At 41.4% G+C, this 20,807-nt stretch overlaps 1 protein-coding gene across 5 annotated transcripts; it reads left to right on the forward strand.

Annotated features, from left to right (window-relative positions):
• Positions 1-550: 550 nt before the first annotated feature.
• Positions 551-19,097, forward strand: LOC125006718 (ras-related protein Rap-1A-like). 5 transcript variants are annotated; one of them, XM_047583012.1, is made up of 8 exons: positions 551-694; positions 6,194-6,282; positions 7,516-7,584; positions 7,898-7,954; positions 8,875-9,015; positions 12,762-12,905; positions 13,589-13,715; positions 17,997-19,097. In XM_047583012.1, exons 2-7 carry the CDS (start codon positions 6,226-6,228, stop codon positions 13,676-13,678), a joined length of 558 nt encoding a protein of 185 aa, XP_047438968.1. In that variant the 5' UTR covers positions 551-694; positions 6,194-6,225; the 3' UTR covers positions 13,679-13,715; positions 17,997-19,097. The 5 variants fall into 5 exon arrangements, with proteins under 5 accessions (XP_047438968.1, XP_047438969.1, XP_047438972.1 ...); XM_047583013.1 differs by having other exon boundaries at positions 628-694; positions 6,189-6,282; XM_047583016.1 differs by lacking the exon at positions 551-694 and adding an exon at positions 727-876 and having other exon boundaries at positions 6,189-6,282.
• Positions 19,098-20,807: the final 1,710 nt, after the last annotated feature.

Here is a 20,807-nt window from a genome sequence, read left to right on the forward strand (position 1 = left end):
CAAATTATTTGATTGTTGCAGCTTTAATCCAAATTTTAGTGGTATTTCTTTTCTTTTGTTAAAGAGTAGGTTTTATGCAATGAAAAACAAGCACATATACATCACTAAGAATGTGGGAGTAGTTCACTTTGGTAGTTTTTTCTTTGAAAAGACCACTAATCAGTTAGGTATATCTGTGACTATTAGTGCAATTAAATCTAAACATTAACAGCACTTAAAGGAAAATATTCAAATGGTATGTGTGGCCCCAGGGGGATTACAGGCTTGATATAGACTTTCCCCTGAAGACTTAAAACAGCTGTTGTTTGTATTAATACTGACTAATGATCACTTCGCAAACACAAACATTCCCTTTCGTATTGATTTTGTTTGCATTTTTTTTCCAGTCTTTCACAGATTTTACAACCAGACACTGACTCACATGCGGGTGGTGTTTAAATATAAAAGAGATAGAGCGAAGGTGGAGGCTATTTGCACAGCATGATATCAGTAATAAAGGTTAAAAAAGCTAGTGTGCGTGGGTGTGCATTGGAGGTGACACGCGGTGTGCAGCCCGTTATCATGCAAATGATGCGGGCCGAGCGGCCGCTGTGTCATGCCCTTTTAAGAAAAATGAGAACTAGTCGGGAGTGACGTCTGCTGCGCACAGAGGCCGGACGGAGCCAAACTGACACTTGCGGAGCGGCGAGAGACGGTGAGTCCAAATGCCAAACTTTACCGCATGCTAAACGCGGTCAAATAAGTCAATTTGCGTCCGAGCAAACGGCGTAGACACGCGCGGGGGAGCGAGCGCGCGCGGCGGAGAGCGCGGCGCGTGTTTTATTTGTCGGTCAAACGAGAAGAACCGTCCTCGAGTAGGAACCGTTGATACAGAGTGTGAGTACTCCCCATTTTAGTCGAGGCCGGGCGGAAGGGCAGGTAACGTTAGCTTGTCTGCTGTGTCTCTTTCCTCGAGAAAAAATACATCGTGATGCGCGTTGATTTTCAAAGCATGCCCGCCTAGTTTGCGTCTGAATTATGAAACGAGCTTGGTTGCTGCACCTTTTCGTTATCCCGAGGTGTTTTTTGCTGAAGCGACAGGGGAGGATGTGTCGGCTAGTTAGCTCAGGAGCTAGCCAGTCAAAGCTAGCTAGTTAGCGGCGCTCTGCTAACGAGCCTGATAACGGGACTTGGGCTAGTTGCTGGTTTGAAACTGGATAGTTTATGGGTGGATGCTGACCTCACTTGCCTGGATTATGGATTATTGTATTGTAAGGGTTTATCCGTAAGCGCTCTTACGATTTGAACCGAATTTGATTAATGTTATGGAATAATCGGCTGTTACTCTGTGGTGTAGTCAGAGCCACAGACTGCAGGGATTTAGCAGGACCTGGAGTGATAAGCATATGCTACCGCCGTAAGCAAATTAGGTAGATTCACAATGAGATAACTCGGAAGCTCAAGCGACTTTTTCTTGTCTGGGTCCCAGCCTGTTGCAGGCTATTTCTGCTGCAGGTTAAGTGGCGTGAAACAGGAAAGGTGTGTGCTTCCATCCTCAAATTATAAACACACAGCGGGTCGTTTTTTATTAATATCGGGTCATGACAGCATCCCAGTGAAGTAGATCTTCATGCATTGAGGCAACTGTATCTAAGGTGCATTTTTCCCCCCCTACTACTCTGTTAACTGAATTGACACATTGGCTTCATCCTGTGCTCTGAATCTCATGGCAGGCCAGGTTTAAAGATGAGAGATAGACTGTTAACCCCCTTCCTCTTAGCAAGCCGGCTGTCTGGAGTCTTGAACAGGAACAGAGACTGGAAGAGGTTATTTTAGTAGTTAGCTACTCCTTTTCCATCCTATCAGCATGAAGCCTTCTCACACTTTGGAAAGAGGATGTGGTTACAGGTCAAAACCCTAGCGACACAGATGCATTCGGTTTTCAGCATTTGTCAGTTACAGGTCTTTGTCATAATTGAGTTTTGTCTCTCGCTTCAGTTTGCTTTTGACTCACGGGGGCATTCAAAGGTGTCTGAAAACGAGATGACTGCATGACTTGACAACTCTTTAACACCTTTAAGAGCATGTAACAAAAAGTTAGTCAGATAAAACCACCTCAGTTTAAGAAAACTCTGTGTAATACAAAAAACATCCTCAATACTAAGAAATCTTGATTTCCTGAGTAAAGTTTGTGCAGTGTTATCAGTCATGCTTGGAGATGGTCTGGTTGAAAGAAAATTCATTTCAGGACTGTGAAGGCACAGTGTTTCATTCTTTCCTTTTTAAAACGCTGGTGGTAACAGTTTATTTTACAAGCTTGTAAATTCCTAATATCCTAGGGAAGTTTCCTAGAAAGGACTATGTAATTTGGCACTAATTACAGTAAATTAGAGACAGGGTTAACTAATGTACTTCAAATTGATTCCTAATTAGTTGCTTTTAGAACCCAACGTTTGGTTAAGTTGCTAAAGTAAAGTTTTACATGCAAATAAAAATCTACAAAGAATAACTTTCCATATTGTAAATTACCAGCCAGGATTTGTATTTGTGGTATTTCAAGGAAACCCCCCTTGAGGTAAACTACCCTTTTAAATTTCTTGATGTTTGTAGGAAGTAACTTATGTTCCTTTCATTGTCAAGTTTTCTACTGTCAGTAGCTTCTGACTTATATACCTGAAGTTTTTATTTTTTTGGGTCAAGCTCAGTGTAAACAGGTGATGTGAACAGCGGTCTTAGTCGAGGTAATGAGTAACCAGGAGCTTATCAACATTTTGAAAAGCAACACTCCTCTATAGAGCAGCTATCATCTCACACGTATTTTTTTTTGTTGTTTTTTTTGTCTTTCTAGCCTCTAAACCTCAACTAAATGTTTCTTGAAAATGTAGCTCCCATTATTTGCATGTGGGTTAACTAGCAAGCAGATACACACCACGGTTGGTGTCTGCTAGCTCAACCAGCGGATGTGTGCATTTTCACCATGTGCGCTGTGTGGAAGATATGGAGGACGTCTGTCAATCATGGCGACCTGCTGAGTCAGTTGCTTTGACAGTTTTGTCGTAGTTGGTCTCAGTAGATCAGGATATAGAGGATCTTGGATGTTGTAGTTTAGCAGTGAAGCCTCCTGTTCTCCAAATTCAGTTTTGCAGTGTATCCAGACTTGCATTCGCCGCATGTTCTCGCTGCCACGGCCATCTAATCCAATTTCCAGCCTTAGATGGATACATACCTTCGGCTGTAGAGGGTGAGTGATGCGGTGATGTCATGGAGGAGCGTGTTTTCTGTGGCATGTGGCTTTCCCTCGCTCCTTATTTGCTGGGGTTACTACGAGAGCTGTGGAACAGCAGCACCGTGTTTGTTTTGTTGGGAATGACAGTGTGTAGTTGAGGGCAGTGGAAAGAGGTTTGGTTTTAAAGGCTGATGTCCTTAAATGGCCCTGTGTGTTTTTGTGTGCATTGCGAATGTGTTAGCAGACAGATCAGAGAGTAGTTTGTAGTTTTTCTTGGTGAGAAAGTTTTTTTTTTTTTTGTCGGAGAAAGCTTAGTCAAGCACTCATTTTGTTTCAGAACAGGCTTCAGTCATTGCAGGATAAACTTAAAAAGAGAAAGAAGGCTTGCTGGCTGAGACAGAATTACTTTGAGCCATAATCAATATGGTCATTTGAGTTGGATAAAGTGGTATTTGTGTCTTGGCAGGCATCAAGCTCAACCTCTTTGCCTTCCTTGAGACAATGAGTTAACAACTCCTGAGCTCCATCTCTTAGACTTGAGCTCAGCTCGACTTTAATACTCACAAGCTTTTCTTTTTGATTAGTTCAGTGCTCACAGATGTTTTTTTTTTAACTTGAAAACGTGATTATCTTCATCTGTACTTATAGTTGACCTTCATGTGTTCTTTTTACTTGGAAGAACTGACATAAGAAAACAAATGCAGCCTTGGTAACACTGCTTAAAAAATGTGTCAGGAACTGGATAAGAGGTTTCAGTTGTTCATGTCAACTTGGCTGTCACATTAATGACAGGTCTTTATATATTTCTTGTAATGCTGTTGTTCTTTTACTGTGGTAAGCAGCCAAAATTACATAAGAGAAAACCCACATCTATATCAGTTCTCTTTTCTCTTAAGCAGACTGTTACTAAACATGTATTAATGTCAGCAATATTTAAACCATATTCTCGTCCTCCGTCTAAGACACGGTATAACACGGAATAAGGTACACGCATAAACTGTAAGACCTGCATTATATATATATGACGCCTGTATTTTCTAGTCTATTGAGCATAAGTATCAGTATTTGTTTAAAACACTGAATAGAATTAACAAATAAAGGAAACATTGAAAAGTTGCATGTTATTGCGTTATTTTACACTTTAATTTTTTCCTTTACTTTATTCACTTGACACCATCAGTGATTTTTATTCTGCAAGAAGACACTATTTTTTTACCTTTGGTGAACAGCTTGCAGTAATAACGGGAAATTGAATATAGAGTGCTGCATTTTATAGTGGAGGTCCCCATGTTAGAAGAAATTGGTACAGAGTGAGACAATTCCTTGCACCTCCAAAGTTTATCCACTACAGTTTATGCAGGGTCCTAATGCCCACAGTAGGATTGTTGTATCCCAGTCTTGTGCATCCTTCTTGGAGATTTATAGATTGGAGACAACCGCTGGAATTTGACAGTTCGCTTTTTGGGGGAGTGGACGTCCTCCACAACGACCTCTGAAGAAGTCTCATAATAATGTAACCGCCTCTGTCACAGAGTGGACTCCTGACGTCATGTGTCTTAGCAGGGGTCAGACCAGAGCGCTGGTACAAGAAACATGACATGCAGGAAGCTGACACGTGAGGCCTAGCATAACTCAGAGTTTGACATTGTCTGTATGACATTGTATATGTGACACTGTGCATGCACTTGACTCTGTGCCTGAGTGTTTACATGAGAGTACAGCAGCGTGTGTTTGCATAGACCTTGTGCAGCCCTGTTCTTTTTCTTCTCCGTCCAGTAGCTCCTCCCTGATTGTACAAGGAGAACTCCTCTTTGTGTGTAGAGGATTAGGATATATGAATTATTCACAGTCTGGGCTTCATATCCCACATGGTCAGTGCTTGTGATTGAAGTTGGAGGTCCTCAGTCCTTTGCCCACCCCTCTTGAGAATTTCGATGGAGCGCACTTCAAAAAGAACGGGGTAGGAGAGGGGATCGTCTGCGCCCCAGAATGGCTGACGATTAGCTTTTGATGGTATGCAGAAATGCCCGATAATCAAGCAGGGCAAAACTCTCGTCCTTGGGACCTGATTTTAACATAAGCTACTTTCTGATTATTAACACGCAGCCTTGATGCCAACAAGCTGCACTTTTCAACTCATGACCCAAGAGTATTAGTCTTTAATTTCAGAACCAAGTTTCGTTTAAAACAAGAGCCAGCAGCCCTGTGATGTTCATAAGTTTAGGGCTGTCTGAAGGAAGTTTGGGTGTAGCGCTCACATTGCTCTATCTCATGTCACGATTTGATGACAATTAATTTGACATACATTTTGATATGAAGACAAATCGGTAGACAGATAATCCAAAAAACCCCAATTTGTCCTGCTCCAACTGTAAACCCTCTCTGCTTGTAGTGACCCAGTTGGCCAGCCCAGCCGACTTTACGCCACAATGTGTGCCAATGATCCAAAGCCTCCAAGTTCCTTAAAGGGATATTCCAGTGATTTCACAATTTCCTCCCCATGTCTGCATTCACTTCCCTCAGCTGTTTTTTGTCATTACTCAAAGAGTCACCATATTTCTCTTTTACAAACACACAAAGAAAACGAGCGAGTGACTAACAAATCTGACAGCAGGGTGTGTTTTGGTGAGTGAAAGCCAGATGATGGTGTCATTGGGAGGAATATCTGCCAGATGCATGTATCATCTCCCCTTCTCCCTGCACTCGTACACACCACAGCTGGTTTGTGTTAGAGAGGGGTCACATACTCTTCACCTCCTCCACCCTGAAGCGGCTCCTCTTATGGGTGTTCCCTCCATTGTTGTGCTCCTTCTTGTCCATAACCTCCAGGAATGACTAGAATCCTTCCTTTCAGGAGTGGAAAAACTCGGAGACCAGACTGGGGAAATTCCTTTGCTCGTTTGCTTTTTGTTGGATTTCTCTCTTGGTTTTGCACCTTTACTCAATTTGTTTGTCCCGTTTTTGCTTCTCCCTGTTTGTCCAGTGCAGACTGTTGGGCTGTCCAGTGAAGCAATCCCGCCATGCGTGAATACAAGCTAGTGGTGTTAGGCTCTGGAGGTGTGGGCAAGTCCGCTCTGGTGAGTATGCCTTCCTGAACTCCTTCCTGCCTCCCCCCCACCACCACACACACACACACACACACACACCCAACCCCTAACACCCCTGCAGTGTGTTTCCTAAAGACTTTGTAGATAATTGTCAGTGAAACAGCAAGACATTTGGTAGTTGTTAAAAGAGACTATGTGCTAAAAGGAGGTGAGTCAAATCAAGGAGGAAACCACAAGAGCTCTGATGAAACTGTCTTTATCCTGAATTTCGACTTATATATGACTTGTTTCTGTTTCCTTCTGATTGTGCACATCTGCTGTTTTTTTTTTTGTAAGACTGTCTCATATAAATCAGCTATGTTAGCTGCACATTTGTGTCTGCAGTTTCCACTCCTTTGTTATATTTTTACTAAGATTAAAAAAAAAAAAAAAAAAGTTGCCAATTGTAGTTCCCAGTCTAGCTGTAGAAATTATGGACCAAATAAAGTAAAACTACAGATTACTCACAGACCACTCATGTTCTGCTGATTTGTTCATTTTGGTTTTATGCAATACTCCGTATGATATACTGACTCTGCACAATGCTAAAATAACTGAAGGAGAATAACAGTACGCTTTTATATGTAATGTAGTTAATTTACTGCTGTATATTTCAGTACCGTGCTGATTTCTGTGCACACTTGTATTTTATACCTGAATTCCATTTAAGTCTGTATATGTTTAAATTACAGTAAAATAACGGAAACATTTTAAGTTTTAACTGGTTTTCACTTTCTTCTTAAGTTGGATGAAAATGGAAACAAACCTCAATGAAATTTATTGTTAATTACACTGAGGTCATGTATGGCCATATGTAGCTAACTTCGACCATGTGTCAAAATCAGGTCAGCCTCTCAAAGCGACAGGATTAAGATGTTATTCAGTGAACTTGGTCTGCCTCTAATGTAAACCTGCCACTAAGCGCAGTTGCTTTATATAGCACGGTCCAAACTTAGACTTTACGTTTGCATGGAGCCACACATGCCAGTAAAATGAAAGTGCTGGCCTTAAGTCTTACTTTGACACCATCTTGGCTGTACTGCTGACCACCTTCATGAACATCCTCACTCCAGATGTACTGTCTAGTTGATGTAATGACTGTAGACAGACACGTTGCTCGGAGACGTGGCCAATTGACTGTATTTGCCTGTCTGGATGTTTTGTTCTTGTGGCCGGGAGGTCACACTGATATGACGTTGGTTTTCTTTGTGCTCTCCCTTGCAGACAGTTCAGTTTGTACAGGGAATCTTTGTGGAAAAATATGACCCTACAATAGAAGACTCGTACAGAAAGGTGAGTGGCCCATGAGACTGGGGAGAGGGAGAGCGCTGGCTTAAAATGAGCTGATTGTTAGCAGCTGCTCTGCGGGTTCACATCATGATATTGTGTTGGAGAAATCTCTCATTTAGCTCCCTTCGCTGCCCCCCCCCCCCCCCCCCCGTCTCTTTCTCTCCTGGTTTTCATTCTCTTCATTTCTGTCCTTATACTATACTATTATCTCTTGCTTTCTCTTGACCTTCAGTGAATGCCATATTTATACAATGACTATGATGTGCTTGGTGACCTGAAATTATGCTTTACATTATCTCACGCTTCTTTCTTCCAGCAAGTGGAGGTAGACGGGCAACAATGTATGCTTGAAATTCTCGACACAGCCGGCACAGTAAGTGAACTCCATGGCATTGGCATTGAAACCTTATTTGAAACCCTGCATGTAAGCCCTCCTGAATCACTTTAATGGACACTGACACTGGAGATGACTGGGAAACTCTGTGTCTTCCAGCATAATAATTTGTTTTGAGGAAAAACAGGGCCGGCTGAAATAAATTATATCTCAAGCAAGACTGTTTTATTTCACTGCTGAAAAATTCAACTGGAATCGCATTCAGAGATTTTTATTTGCTGGGACGACATCCAGTCATGACCTGACACTCTGTGATATGTTTTGTCCCCACATGAATGTAGCAGGCTCTCCACATACCACCAGAGTAGGGGGCCGGACTAAGGACTGTATACACTCTAAATATTAGCTTCGTGAAGGTTATGATATTCAGCAGGAATATTTCATTTAAACAATTTGTAGTGTGAACTGGTGCTTCAGTTTGTTTGTTTGTTTGTTGATGGCGCAAACACGTATCTGTTCTTACTAAAAAACAAGTGGTTGCCTCTGTACGTGCAAGAGCTCACACTTCACAATACTCAGAGACATCTTACAATTGTTACTCTGCTGTATTGTTTCTGGACCCACTAGTGGTTCAGCTGATCAGCTTTACAACTACAATTATTCAGTTCACAAAAAAATCTCAAGGTGGTAAAAAGAAGAAGTATACTTTAACAGACCTGAAGGCAACATCTTCAAATCGCTTGTTTTGTGTCTCAAACCATTGAAAACTCAACAATACTTAATCATGAAGAAAGGTCAGCAAAATCCTCACAATGTAGAATTTGGAGCCATTAAATATGTCACACTCGAAGACTTACTTGCTGATCTTTACACACAGTAGATAGTGAGGCATAAAAAACAAAGTCTGTATAGCAGAGCTCATGGCCTGTCCATCCTCTTTTTTTCCTTCCCGTGTATAGGAACAGTTCACAGCAATGAGGGACTTGTACATGAAGAATGGCCAAGGCTTCGCCCTGGTATACTCCATCACAGCACAGTCCACCTTCAACGACCTCCAAGACCTGAGGGAACAGATTCTACGAGTAAAGGACACAGAGGATGTAAGTTTACAGTGTTTGATTCTTCCAAGCATTTTTTATATCAACAATTTGAAACATCTCTAATCATTTTTATTCAACTTTTGTCATAGCCTTGAGCTGGTTGTAGATTGCACATATGGTGAAAAATAGTTCAGATCAGTTATTAAGCGCCTTATGTCTGTGGGCTCAGCCGCCTACATTGTTCATAACCTGATCACACCGTTGCCATGGGAACCTTTCAACACTGTAATCACTGCATCTTTATGTCCGTAATTACAAATTTGTATTACCTCAGCGTAGTGCATCTGGTGTCACAGTGTTGTGACTTTGACTATGTTGTGTGTGGAGTAAAAACAATGAGACTATTAGACTAACTAGTAACAGTACCATGCATATCTGTGTGGTTTCATTATTTCATCAGTGTTTTTCACTCTTACTAGATTATATTAAACCCTTACTCTTGGGTTTTCTGCATAAAGTGTGGTTTACCCCTCAGCAGGCTCTGTGTCACTGCCGGATGTGTCATCTCACTATTTTCCAAGTTTGCTATTTGTCAACCGCACATTTCCAATTTTCTGTATCTCTGGCCTCTTGTGAGGCTGTTGGAGTGAGTAAGCCCTCCGTCCCCTTTCTGGTGTAGCCGATAGTGCGTCAGCAGGATCTAAGATGCCCTTTTTTGGTGATCTCTGGAGGGAATGAATGTTACTATAACCCTCTCTATTGCTCTTTCCGTCCCCCTGTCTCTCTTGGTTCCCTGTCAGCCATCTGTAAAACCCCTCTGTAGCCCAGGTCAGGACTTTCGTACCAGTCTTTTCTGTCCTTCTCTTCTGCATCCGTACCAGTGTACTCCTCTTCTTTTTGTTTTGAATGGACGTTTCACTGCCCGTTGCTTTGTGTTCTCCCACTCCTTTGCGGCCTGCCTTGTGGTCTCGCTGTGGCCTGGCACTCTGTGTGGGTGATTGGACTGTCAAGGATGATGTGCAAGGAAGGCCTCAGCTCATCAAAAACCCAGCAGATTCTGAGGTCGTGGTGCTTCATTAGAGCGTCCGCGGTTTGGGAACTGAGGTTAGCCTCAGGCTAACAGATGGATTGCAGGATCAGTGGCTCCTCGGCATGCAGGAAAACAGTTGATGTTCCTTTTCTTTTTGGAAGTGTGTTGCCTTTGAATATATCCTTCGCTTTAAACCGTTTTGCTTATCTGGCTCTCAGGGCCACTCTGTCGGCTATCGGTTCAGCGGCGCTTGAAGCTTTTACCTATGATAGCCGTGACATCTGTTTATCTTTCCTAGCCTCTTGCAGGAATGCGCGACCAAAGGAAATGCTTAATGTGTTTTCTTTTTGTTTTCCTCTCGGAAGACAGGGTTTTTGTGCGGAGAAAACTCTCAAGCTATTGTGGAGCTAAAGCAGAGTATGTGGTTGCTGCTACAGCTGTTCTTATTCCGAGCCATGGCACGCACCATTTACTGCAAAGCTGGCAAAATGTACAGATGCACTTAATACTGCCAGGCTCAATTAAAAAGCCTTTTAATGACTGTACATTGAACAAAGTAGGGTAAAATTCCATCTCCTTAAAGAGGTCATTAGGAGTGAAAAATAAAGTGAGCACTCGCTGGTGTATTAAAAGCTTGTTTCCTTTACTTCCTTCCACAGTTCTTATGTAAGAGAAGTCTTATGACTTTTCCGGGCTATCTCCGTCTCTGCCTGTGTGACCAGGATGGTACTAATGTCTGACTCCAAGCTTGTGACTCAACGCTCCATTTCCAAGGGCAGGCTTCATTCATTACCACTATTCTATACTATCCTGTTCAGTGTTCCCCGCAATCCAATCCCGAGCATGCCATTGTGGGCGGGATAGGACCTGTCTGCAGCACGTTAACGTCTGAAGAGATTCTTTGTGGGCTGTGCAAATTCTTCAAGTAGGCTAATGCTGCTGACACCGAACATTTTTTTTCCCCCTTCTCTGCATACTTTTTTATCCCTGCTTGGCTCAGAGTTTGTGTTAGGAGGGCATACCACTGGCTCTCCCAGGACCCCTGGGAGAAATGTCGTTCAGCGGTCCAGTGTGAGGGCTTGTTTGGATATCAAACATCAAGCAGCAACCTCTGTGGGGTTAATCTAAACATTTCAGTTTCCTGTCGTCTGCCACACAGAGAAAAAAGGAGAAGCGAAAGGGAACCGTAGAATTTTGATCTCACTCCTTATATTGTCTGAATGTGTGTCCTCCGGAATAGTTGACTTGGGGGGTGGGAAAAGTTTTGGAGTGTGAGCGAGTTCGCGCACGTCAGGATACTACCACACTTACAAATATCCAGTTTTTCCAGATCCTTAACACATGTCCGAGGGCCACTTCTAGACCAGAGGAGGGGACTGAACACAGGATTTCCCATGCACAGATTAATTCATTGCAGACCCACCGCAAATAAATTTCCCCTGATGATATATTATTTGCGCCTGTTGTGTTGCATGCAAAACTTTCCACCGGTTGATTATGTTTTCCTGATTGCTTAGCTGCGCCACACACACACAAATATCCCGTTAACCCTGCCACAAAATCCTGAGCTGTTTTCTGGTTTATTAGGTATAAATGTGAAATGAAAAGGGGAAACAAAACCAAAATGAGCACACGAACAAAAAAACAGCCTCTCACTATCATAATACCAGAGAGCAGCTGGAGCATGGAATCTAGCTGAAATGTTCGAAAACGTTCAGGAAGGAAAGCGATGTTATCCTGGCTGGGCGGGGCTGCCATGACTTCCTCCGGGCCGGCATTCTCCCTAGATAGCTGGTCAGGAAACAGCAGGCAGGATGAGACGCATCCCGACACCCCGACTGCCCCGGCTTTGCCCACTGTGACAGTCAGGGGGTTGAAGATTTGCCCAGAATATTCTCTCTTCCTCACAGTTTCTATTTTTTTTTTTTTTTTGGTCTTGGCTGTTAAAACATCTGACTGACTGACGGCACAGAAGAAGAAGTGGTGAATGTTTGGGAGATTCCAGCTGCACTGCGCAGCATTCTCAGTTTGCTTTGAAATGATTTCCTTGCGAAAGAAATTGAAAGCGATTTATTTCCTTGCCAGTTTAATTCTTTAATGTGTTTTCTCACTTCTTGTAACCCTATTAGAGTGGACTGGTTTTCTTCTGACCCTCCCATTCAAACTTCAGATTGAAATTAATAGACTTCTTAGCTGTTACAATCATCTCTCCACTATGCTTATATTTCTTATAACTAGCTCTTTGTCTCAAAGTCTGTCCTCACCACTGTGGTAATTTTGTATTTATTGCTGTATTCATTTTGTCATGATTTTATATTGGTAGTAAAATTATTATTTTGCGCTATTTTGTTTTTCTTTGCTCAGCAAATGCGATACTAAAGCTGAACTACCGTGCAGGTTCTTCCACCTCCCGTTCAGCATCAGTTTCCAGTTCATAGATCGCTGCGCATGTTCTTATGTCTTGAGCTGGTAAAGATGAGGCTTAAAGGAATCAGCATTTTTCATTGGATGGTATTTTTGCCTATGCTGGAGGTCAACCTGGTCGCTGTCTCTAGCCAGTCAGAGTAGGCGGTCATGAATAATGCAAATATTATGTAAATGGTTTCAAAACTGCCTACTAGGCTCTAAGCTAAATAAATTTTGAGGAATGTAAACAACCTTTTGTGAATAAAATGTCACATATGTTTAATATATTTGGTGCCATAATATCAGCTTGTTAATGATAATGTCTGACTCTGTATATATTCATGCACATTTATCTTCTTTCTCGTAACAGGTGCCGATGATCCTGGTAGGGAACAAGTGCGACTTGGAGGATGAGCGTGTGGTGGGGAAGGAGCAGGGCCAAAACCTGGCCAGACAGTGGAACCACTGTGCCTTTTTAGAGTCCTCTGCTAAGTCAAAGATCAACGTCCTTGATGTGAGTACACATGGCCACGAGCCCTGCTGACCTGGCCTGCATTGTCCCTCAAACACCAAAATACAATCACATGCCAGTTCATTGGATACACTACTGGAGACAAATGAATTCAAATACAACAGTCCTACATTAAATCCTAGGTATTGAGCGTTTGCTTAAAAAAACTGAGAGAGGTATTGATTTAACTGTGTTTTTATTTTGAAGGCTGTGGTTTGAGTATGTTTGAATGGCACTATGTTGTATGTCCCGTTTTAGTCAGGGTGCTAGGCTGGAGAAGAGAAACACTTTTGTGATTAATTAAATCCTGTGTAACAGCACCACAAACTACATCCTTCAGAATTATCATACAGTTGAATCACCTCCTCTCTGATTCTCATTCAACATAAACTGAACATTATACCACAGGTGATGGGAGGTTTGGTGATGAACTGTTACTAGTGTGTATACATAATGAACTGGTGAATGAGTGTATTAGTTTTGTCTGTCAGGGACTTACTTGAAAGGAGATTTTTTTTAGATTACAATTAGATAAAGGATTAGTATTGTGCAGTTAATATTTTACCTTGTGTGTAAACTGTGACACAAAATAATAAATTGCCTTGTGTATATATATAAAAAAAGGAGGAATGAATCAACTTGTCTAATTTACTGATTTTATTCACTCTCTCTCTGCTCTCTCCTAGATCTTCTATGACCTGGTCAGACAGATAAATAGGAAAACGCCAGTGGAAAAGAAGAAGGCAAAAAAGAAATCCAACTGTGTCCTGCTTTAAAGACCCCCCTGCAGCCCCTGCAGCAGCTCTGAGCCAGGTGTGTATTTGTGCGTTTCTACAGTTTCAAAACATGTTAGTCATGAATACCCATCAGCAGCCGTCATATTCATGAAGTCATGATTCACAGAGGAGCTGTCAGGTTAATTAGCGTTATATAATAGCTTTGAGGGGGGCTGGGTTTCCTGTCTCCTCTAAAGAACCTAAACACAAGAAAATTGGAGTCATCTTGGAAGGTGCAGTTCAGAGAGAGCCTCCCTCTAAGCTCCCTACTCGATCAACACCAGTACCTGATTCGTTTAACAGGAAACAGAAAAAAACCCCGTCATATAGCTATTCTTGCATCTGATAGATGCTGATACACCAGACTGAGCACAGTCATCATTTGAAGAGGAACTGTTCCATGTGACAGTAGCTCAGACATCATGTTTTAAGTTGACTGTGTGTTGATGGAGCCGCTCCCTGTGACAGCGAATAGTGTTTCAGTGATTCCGATGAGACGCAGGTCCAGCAAATCCGTCTACTTACACCGGCATCTCTGACTCAGCCTTCAAAAGCGTGAAGTGCTTTCATTAGCACTTTTATTCATCTTCATTACGCTTTGAATGAATGAGTCACAGGATGACAGCGTTACTTAAACCTCAGACCTCAGCAAGCTGTGGCAGCTGGTTATGTATGAGGAAATCCTGACCTGTCATCTTGTCATTTCCCAGAGAAAATCAGATTCAGTGCTTATTTTTAATTTTTCTTTCAAAGTGTTTTTTTTTTTTTTTTTTTTAGTTTCACCGGATGCTGTGAATGAGGAAGCCTCAAAGCAGTCACGCTCACTAAACCAGCCTTTTTTTATTTTTGTCTATCCTAAGAACAAACAAGCTCGTCTTTTAGTTTTAGGTCCAGTTATCTTATAGTCGGCTCGAATCAGAGATATTTTTCACTCTTATGCAGTAAATGTACCAACACTTCTCTATTATTTTATACTTCTCCATTTTATTTTAGTTGGAGGTGGGTGTTGTGAGCATCTACTTTCAGCAAAGTTTCCATTGAGAAACGATCTGTAACTTAAATATACACTCATTTGACAAAGCATCAGATGCTAGAAACCAAATACATTCGAATTCTAAAATATTAGTCCTGCTTTAAATACTTTTTGAACCTTGTTTTAATGCTCAGTTTATGTGGAATCAGCTTCAGAAAGGCTGTAATTAAACTTTATGATCATTTTGGAAGCTGTAGTGTGCAGCGCTGTTAAACGGTATTGAATTAAGCACTAAAGTGTTTCTGTTATTTAGAAGAGCCCACTGACTAAAATGGGGTTGTCATAGCGTAACTGAATCAACAGCTCTCAGCTGAAAGAGAGAGAAATCCTGAATAACATAACTTACACAAACTTAAGATGTAGTGTAGTAATGTAATAAATCAAGGTTTCTTAAATTCTTATGTCCTCTGACAGCAAAACATAAATAAAGGCACTGCTACCTCCCTGTGATTGGTGTGGAAAAAAGTCTGCTACGATATATTTAACTCATCACATTGCCCACTCTAATTTTAACCTCTAGCTCTAGTCTAGGTCAGAGTTCATGTCCATCGTAAGCTGTTGATAAGACTGAACCGCACTTAACTCATCCCTCTCAGATTTAGAAAGCCCGAGTAAGGAGCGTTCCCACCCTGATGTGGAAAGTTTCCTTTGGATCATGACTTTAGTTAAGTCAGTGGAGGAAATCTTGCGAAATCTTATGATGTGCATCCGCCCTCACATTGAGATTACAGAGTCGGGCCTCTGTGTTTCCAAACATTGAAGGTAGTGGAGCCTAAAGGGTTCAGAAAGCTTGAAAAAGAACTGGGCTGATTAAGTGTCATTTGACCTTTCCTTAAAGGCCAGTGTGTTTGTATTGCTTGGCTTTGTAGTCTTGAATAAATTAAGTGGATATAATGGTGGACGCTATCTGACAGCATCTCGTGGATGAATCCGCTAAAAGTGACAGAAGTAGCTCTGTGACTAAGACGAGCCTGACGGAAAAGGTCAGATGTTAGCTAGTCGCTGTACAAGGGAAATGTTGTCAGCTTTTGTAAAGTCACACAACATGTTGTGATGGACGGACGGATGCACCAGCCTCTTATGACGCTGTGGCCGCTCATGTTTTTGGCAGAATTTTATTTATTTTTTTTATCACCACTGCATTGGGCCAGTGACACTAGTGCACAGACAGGACGATAGGCTGACAAGTTTAAGGTTTGAGGATAAGTGATGCTGAAGTCTCACTATATTTATCTATATTCACAATCCGCAAAGCACCTCAGTTAATTCAACTCGCTGTGTTGTGGGTAATTTGCTGTTATCTGACTACAACGAAAATAACACCTCAGAATGTTGCAGCTAATTTTGTGCAAGATTAAAAAGCATCTCTGTAAGGTTGTGGTTTGCAATATGAAAATATTCAGATGTCACATAAAAGAAGTGAGTTGAGTGTCAGTACTGTGGGCTCTTTGTTGTTCAGAAATTAAAAAGAAGGGTGTAGCTGCACAGCTCATAGTTTACAAGTGTTTTGGTCAGAGTGCACGTTCATAAAAGGCCCTTCAGTCTGTTAATGCATTTTGTGCAGTGTTGTCAGGACAAAACCTCAGTGTTGCCAAAGCAACAAATGACCCACTACAGATTGTCATCTTCTACCTTCTTCACCTTTAGGGAGGAAGAATAATTTTTTTTTTTTTTATTCCTGATAACACCAGCTTAGTTAAACAGACAGTGCCATTGTGCCCAGCCCAGACACCAGGGTTTGTAAACCACCCACTGCCTTCCTCATCTAAATCCATCTGTGCTGGTCAGTATGAATGTCCGGAGCGTGTGAGATTGGGGCCTCTGTTCGCTTGCCCCGGGGAGGCGTCTGCACCCCCCGTCCCAACCCCCGTCCCACCCCGTTCACACGCCGGCCAGCCCAGTGAACCAACACTAATAGGATTTCAGGATTTTACAGTGCCAGCCACAGACGGGACACACAGAGAAAGTTAATGGGACATTTCACTTTGCGGCCATTTTCCAGCCTGCTGACCTCATGTGTTGCGAACTCTGGCTCCAGATCCTTTCTACTCATTTGGGACGGGGATTGTCAGGGAGCTCAGATATCTGATATCATTCCGTATTGATTCTCAGGATTGTTTGCATTCGAGCTTGTGCAGTTTTTCTAATGTGTGGACACTTTTTAAAACCTGGATCGTGTTGGACACATTCTGTACTGGGTGTTTGTTTTTCAAGATAGTTTTGACTCTTATTTAGTCAAAAAAAAAAAGTCTGGATAGAAGTTAAAGGCGTGTGTCTTGATGTTTTGAGCAGTTAAAGCAGCAGGTGGCCTCAAGAGTTCAATTCTGCCGTGCTGAGTCGGATGTGCCCACATGTTGTTTTATCACTGTGGTTTTATCACTGCACTGACTCCCTTACTTACTAATTGAGTTTTGGGCTGTCTCTAAAACTTTGAAGTCCAGAAGTTAACTTGGATGTTACTCCAGATTGCTGTTGTGTATGTAGCTCTCTTGACAATCAACCTTTTTAACTGTGGCTGCAGTTCATTTAGGTCCCACATTAAGTTAGTGATCCTGAATGGATGGCAGCACATCCCTGGACCTGGAACACCTAAATGCTATCACGAGTTAAAATGTCTGCTATGGGCGATGTCTATTGGCTCAACCCCGAGACCAGTCAAATGCCCTTTCTGCCCCATTGGATGGTAGCGTGCCCCACAAATCGATCACAAACCTACACATGTACTCACTTCTGTTCCTGCTTCATCCGAGCTTTTCTATCAGTGTGCATGATCAGACTGCCAAAAAGAAGCTAGCTGCACCTGAACACATCCCAGTAGGAGCATTCACTCCCTTACATGTTCTTGTTCTGAGTAAGTCTATCTGTGGGAGGATCCCTGGGGTTGTGAAACCTCATCCAGAGATTCTGACACTGACAAGTTTGTGCGGAAAAGGGAGTAGGTGTAGTCATCGATGAGACAGTAGGCGATGGTCAGAAACGGATGGAAGATATCCGGCAGCCTCTTCAGCTACAAATAAAAGATGTTATGGGTTGATTTACATGATTTACCTCTTTGGAAATGACCTTAAGACTAAACGTTGACTTAAAAACAGGACATAGTGTAGAGTATAAAAATGCTTGTGTTATGGTCTGAATCTGTGCCTTTCTGATGGCTCTTCTAAAAACATGCAGTGTCACTCAATGGCCTTTAGAGGGCACCAACGGCTCGCGATGTTGAAGGAGAAGCATTTGGTGGGGGTGGGAGGATAAACGAGGCGAGGATTTAACCAGAGCGTTGTCTTGCAGAAATGCTGTAATGAAGAACTGTTGCCCTGATTGGAACGTGCCAGCATTCCAACAGCCCCGCCCCCTTCCCTCCATCAGCCATAAACGGTGAATCAGCTGACTGAACTGCTCCTATCAAAGACGAGGACGATGATCCACACGAGAGCAAATAAAGAGAGAGAAAGAAAGACAGACAGTAAGAGAGAAAGAGAAGACTCTGGTCTCTCGCCTCCAAGGACCTTCCTCTGTGTCTCAGTTTCAGTGTGAACCCTGAACAGACAGTCTCCACTTCTGCACCAACAAACAGCACCACAAACTGATGATGATGATGATGATGATAATACACAGCAAAGCCTCTGAAAGTTTAAAAAAAAAAAAAAAAAAATGTCCATGAGCTGCCAACATGGCCAGAGAGCAGCCCCTTATTTTCATTATTTTTGACAGTTTAACGTAAAGAAAATAATAGCGTCTAAGAAGGAAAACAAAGTTAGAACTTGGATTCAGTATTTTTCATCTTTTTCAATATCGTATTTGAAAGACATGGAAGTCGACCTCCTTTAGTTGTATGATTATAAATATTCTTCAAAAACGAGCATGAAAAAAAATGCATCAGTTATTACGTGTAGATGTTTTCAAGTGAAATCAAGTGGAAAAGTGAGAAATTTTTTATAGCCATACACCTATTCTCCATGCCTGTCATGTCAGTGATGATAGATCAAGGTCTATAATATGTATTATTATTTTTATTATATATATTTTTTTCTTTGTTCGCCCTGTTGTTCATGGACTTCTCTTCTGCAAATATCTCTCTCTGATGTGACTTAATTTTATACTCAGTCACTGGGATTTCATAGCTCCCATAATATATTCTAATGCCATTTTTTGCATAATAATGCTTCAGAAAAAATGGGTCTTTTATAGAAGAAATATGGGGAAAAACAAGGATTGATTTCTATGTCTCTTGAAGCTGAAATATATTATACTAAACCAACTCTAATAATGCTTCTTGTGTTTTTCTGTCAATGATGTTCCAGCTTTTATGGATTATTAAAGTACATTTTAGTACATTTTCATTATACTGGTCAATGTATTTTTGTGAATTAAACTTTTATTCAAAGTGGATTTGATTTATTTGAAGAAAATGAGATAATTTTTTTTTATTATTATTAAATGTTGAAAACGTAATATAGACTAGGTATATTGGTAAAACAGGTGAATATTGTTAGTGTAAAATAATTATTGGTTCTTCATTGATTAACAGGCAGTATAGCTGCAGTATATAGTATTATACTGTAGTTCTGTGTATCATGTTGCATATGCTTTGCATTACTCTTGATGACCATTAGGTGTCAGTATATGAGCACAAACTACTAAATCAAAAGCCAACACACCACAAGTAAATTACATAATGAGACGGTCATTCACAGTCGGCACATCACACATTCATGTATCAAGCATGATTCTTCTTCTTCACGGCTAAAACTGTGAGCGTTAGGACGAGGGACGGATGCCACATTTCTCGCACCTCGTATACTAAGCCCCCACGGTCTGCTCTTTAAGCCTTTCTTTCTCACCTGAACGGCAGGATTTTCTTTAATCTTCTCTCACTGATTTCCAGAGTAAAGGAAAGAGCTTGGATTTAAACATCTGAATAGATGGAAGGTTAAAGGCTTCATCGAGGGGGCATCAGAATAGTTTTCTTTATGTCAAGACATTAGACTGGTGAATGGGTTAGAGTTTTCTGGAAGTAAAAAACAAACAACTTTTGCTTGCTTCCACACTCATGATTTAATACTTCTACTTTACTTGATCTTATACTAAGCTAAAGGTGCCAAATAACTATAGTGACACATTTTGAAGACTATTAGACCACTCTTTACCATTGAATATTACTGAGACTGTAAACCACAGTCTTCAATTAGAAGATGCTTAATTTCTGAGTGACTGATTGATGCCATTTCTAATATCCTTAGTCATGCATCGTTATATCCAAAAAACATACAAGGTTTCAATTAATTATTTAAATTAATCTAGGTTAATACAATATTATCTTATTGTTTTATAGTTTAGCCCTTAAAATAGAAAGAAATATTGAAAATCTTCATCACCACTTTCTAAAACCTCTAGTTGAGATTTAGCAGTCTCTTCTCTTCTTCCAGCTGGTCTTGTCTGCGCTTAAAACTCGAATGATTAGTATCTCGCCAAATTAAATGCTAGACAAACAAATCAACGAGCGCATCCAGGGCAGCCTGCCGGCCAGGAACACAGGGATTTTTCTTGGATAGAGAGGAAGAAAATGCTGCATCATCTAAGCTCCTTATGTGTGTCAAGCAGAGGAGGATGCTAAAAGTCTGCTGGTGAGGACGGTGGTGACAGGATTAAAGCGTGTGAGTCACATCATCTTCTTCTTGTTTTTGACTGTTATCACCTACGCCGCAGCCTTGATCAGGCCTCTAATCCCTTTAGTGGTTGAGAAGCGCAGGAATACCGAAGACACTTCTGCATTTATTTCCCTCTGGGTGAAATAACGTCTCGCTGTCATCCCCCAGTCTGAGGTTTCTGCAGCTCCTCTGGGCCCCATCTGAAGAGAAGGAAGACCAGGTGGGCTTGAATCAAATCTAAGCACTCTCTTTCTCATTTCTTTGAAAAATGTGAACATCCCCTCAACAGATAACTTTAAGAACATGTGTAAAACAAGAGCATCTTAAAGCAAATAATATTTTAGAAAACAGTTTAGTTGAAAATTTGGGGGAAAAAATAGTCACAAGAATCACAATTTTTCATAGATTTGAGATTTAAGCTATTTGTTTTTTGTAATACATGTTACTCTAT

Source organism: Mugil cephalus, chromosome 4 (assembly GCF_022458985.1).
Source record: "Mugil cephalus isolate CIBA_MC_2020 chromosome 4, CIBA_Mcephalus_1.1, whole genome shotgun sequence".
Taxonomy (NCBI): Eukaryota; Metazoa; Chordata; class Actinopteri; order Mugiliformes; family Mugilidae; genus Mugil; species Mugil cephalus.

Bases quoted from the DNA above. Each gene is read 5' to 3' on its own strand.
- LOC125006718 (XM_047583012.1), top strand. From the start codon at position 6,226: ATGCGTGAATACAAGCTAGTGGTGTTAGGCTCTGGAGGTGTGGGCAAG. The intron at 9,016-12,761 runs GTAAGTTTACAG...TTCTCGTAACAG, and splicing joins GAGTAAAGGACACAGAGGAT to GTGCCGATGATCCTGGTAGG. The intron at 12,906-13,588 runs GTGAGTACACAT...GCTCTCTCCTAG, and splicing joins CAAAGATCAACGTCCTTGAT to ATCTTCTATGACCTGGTCAG.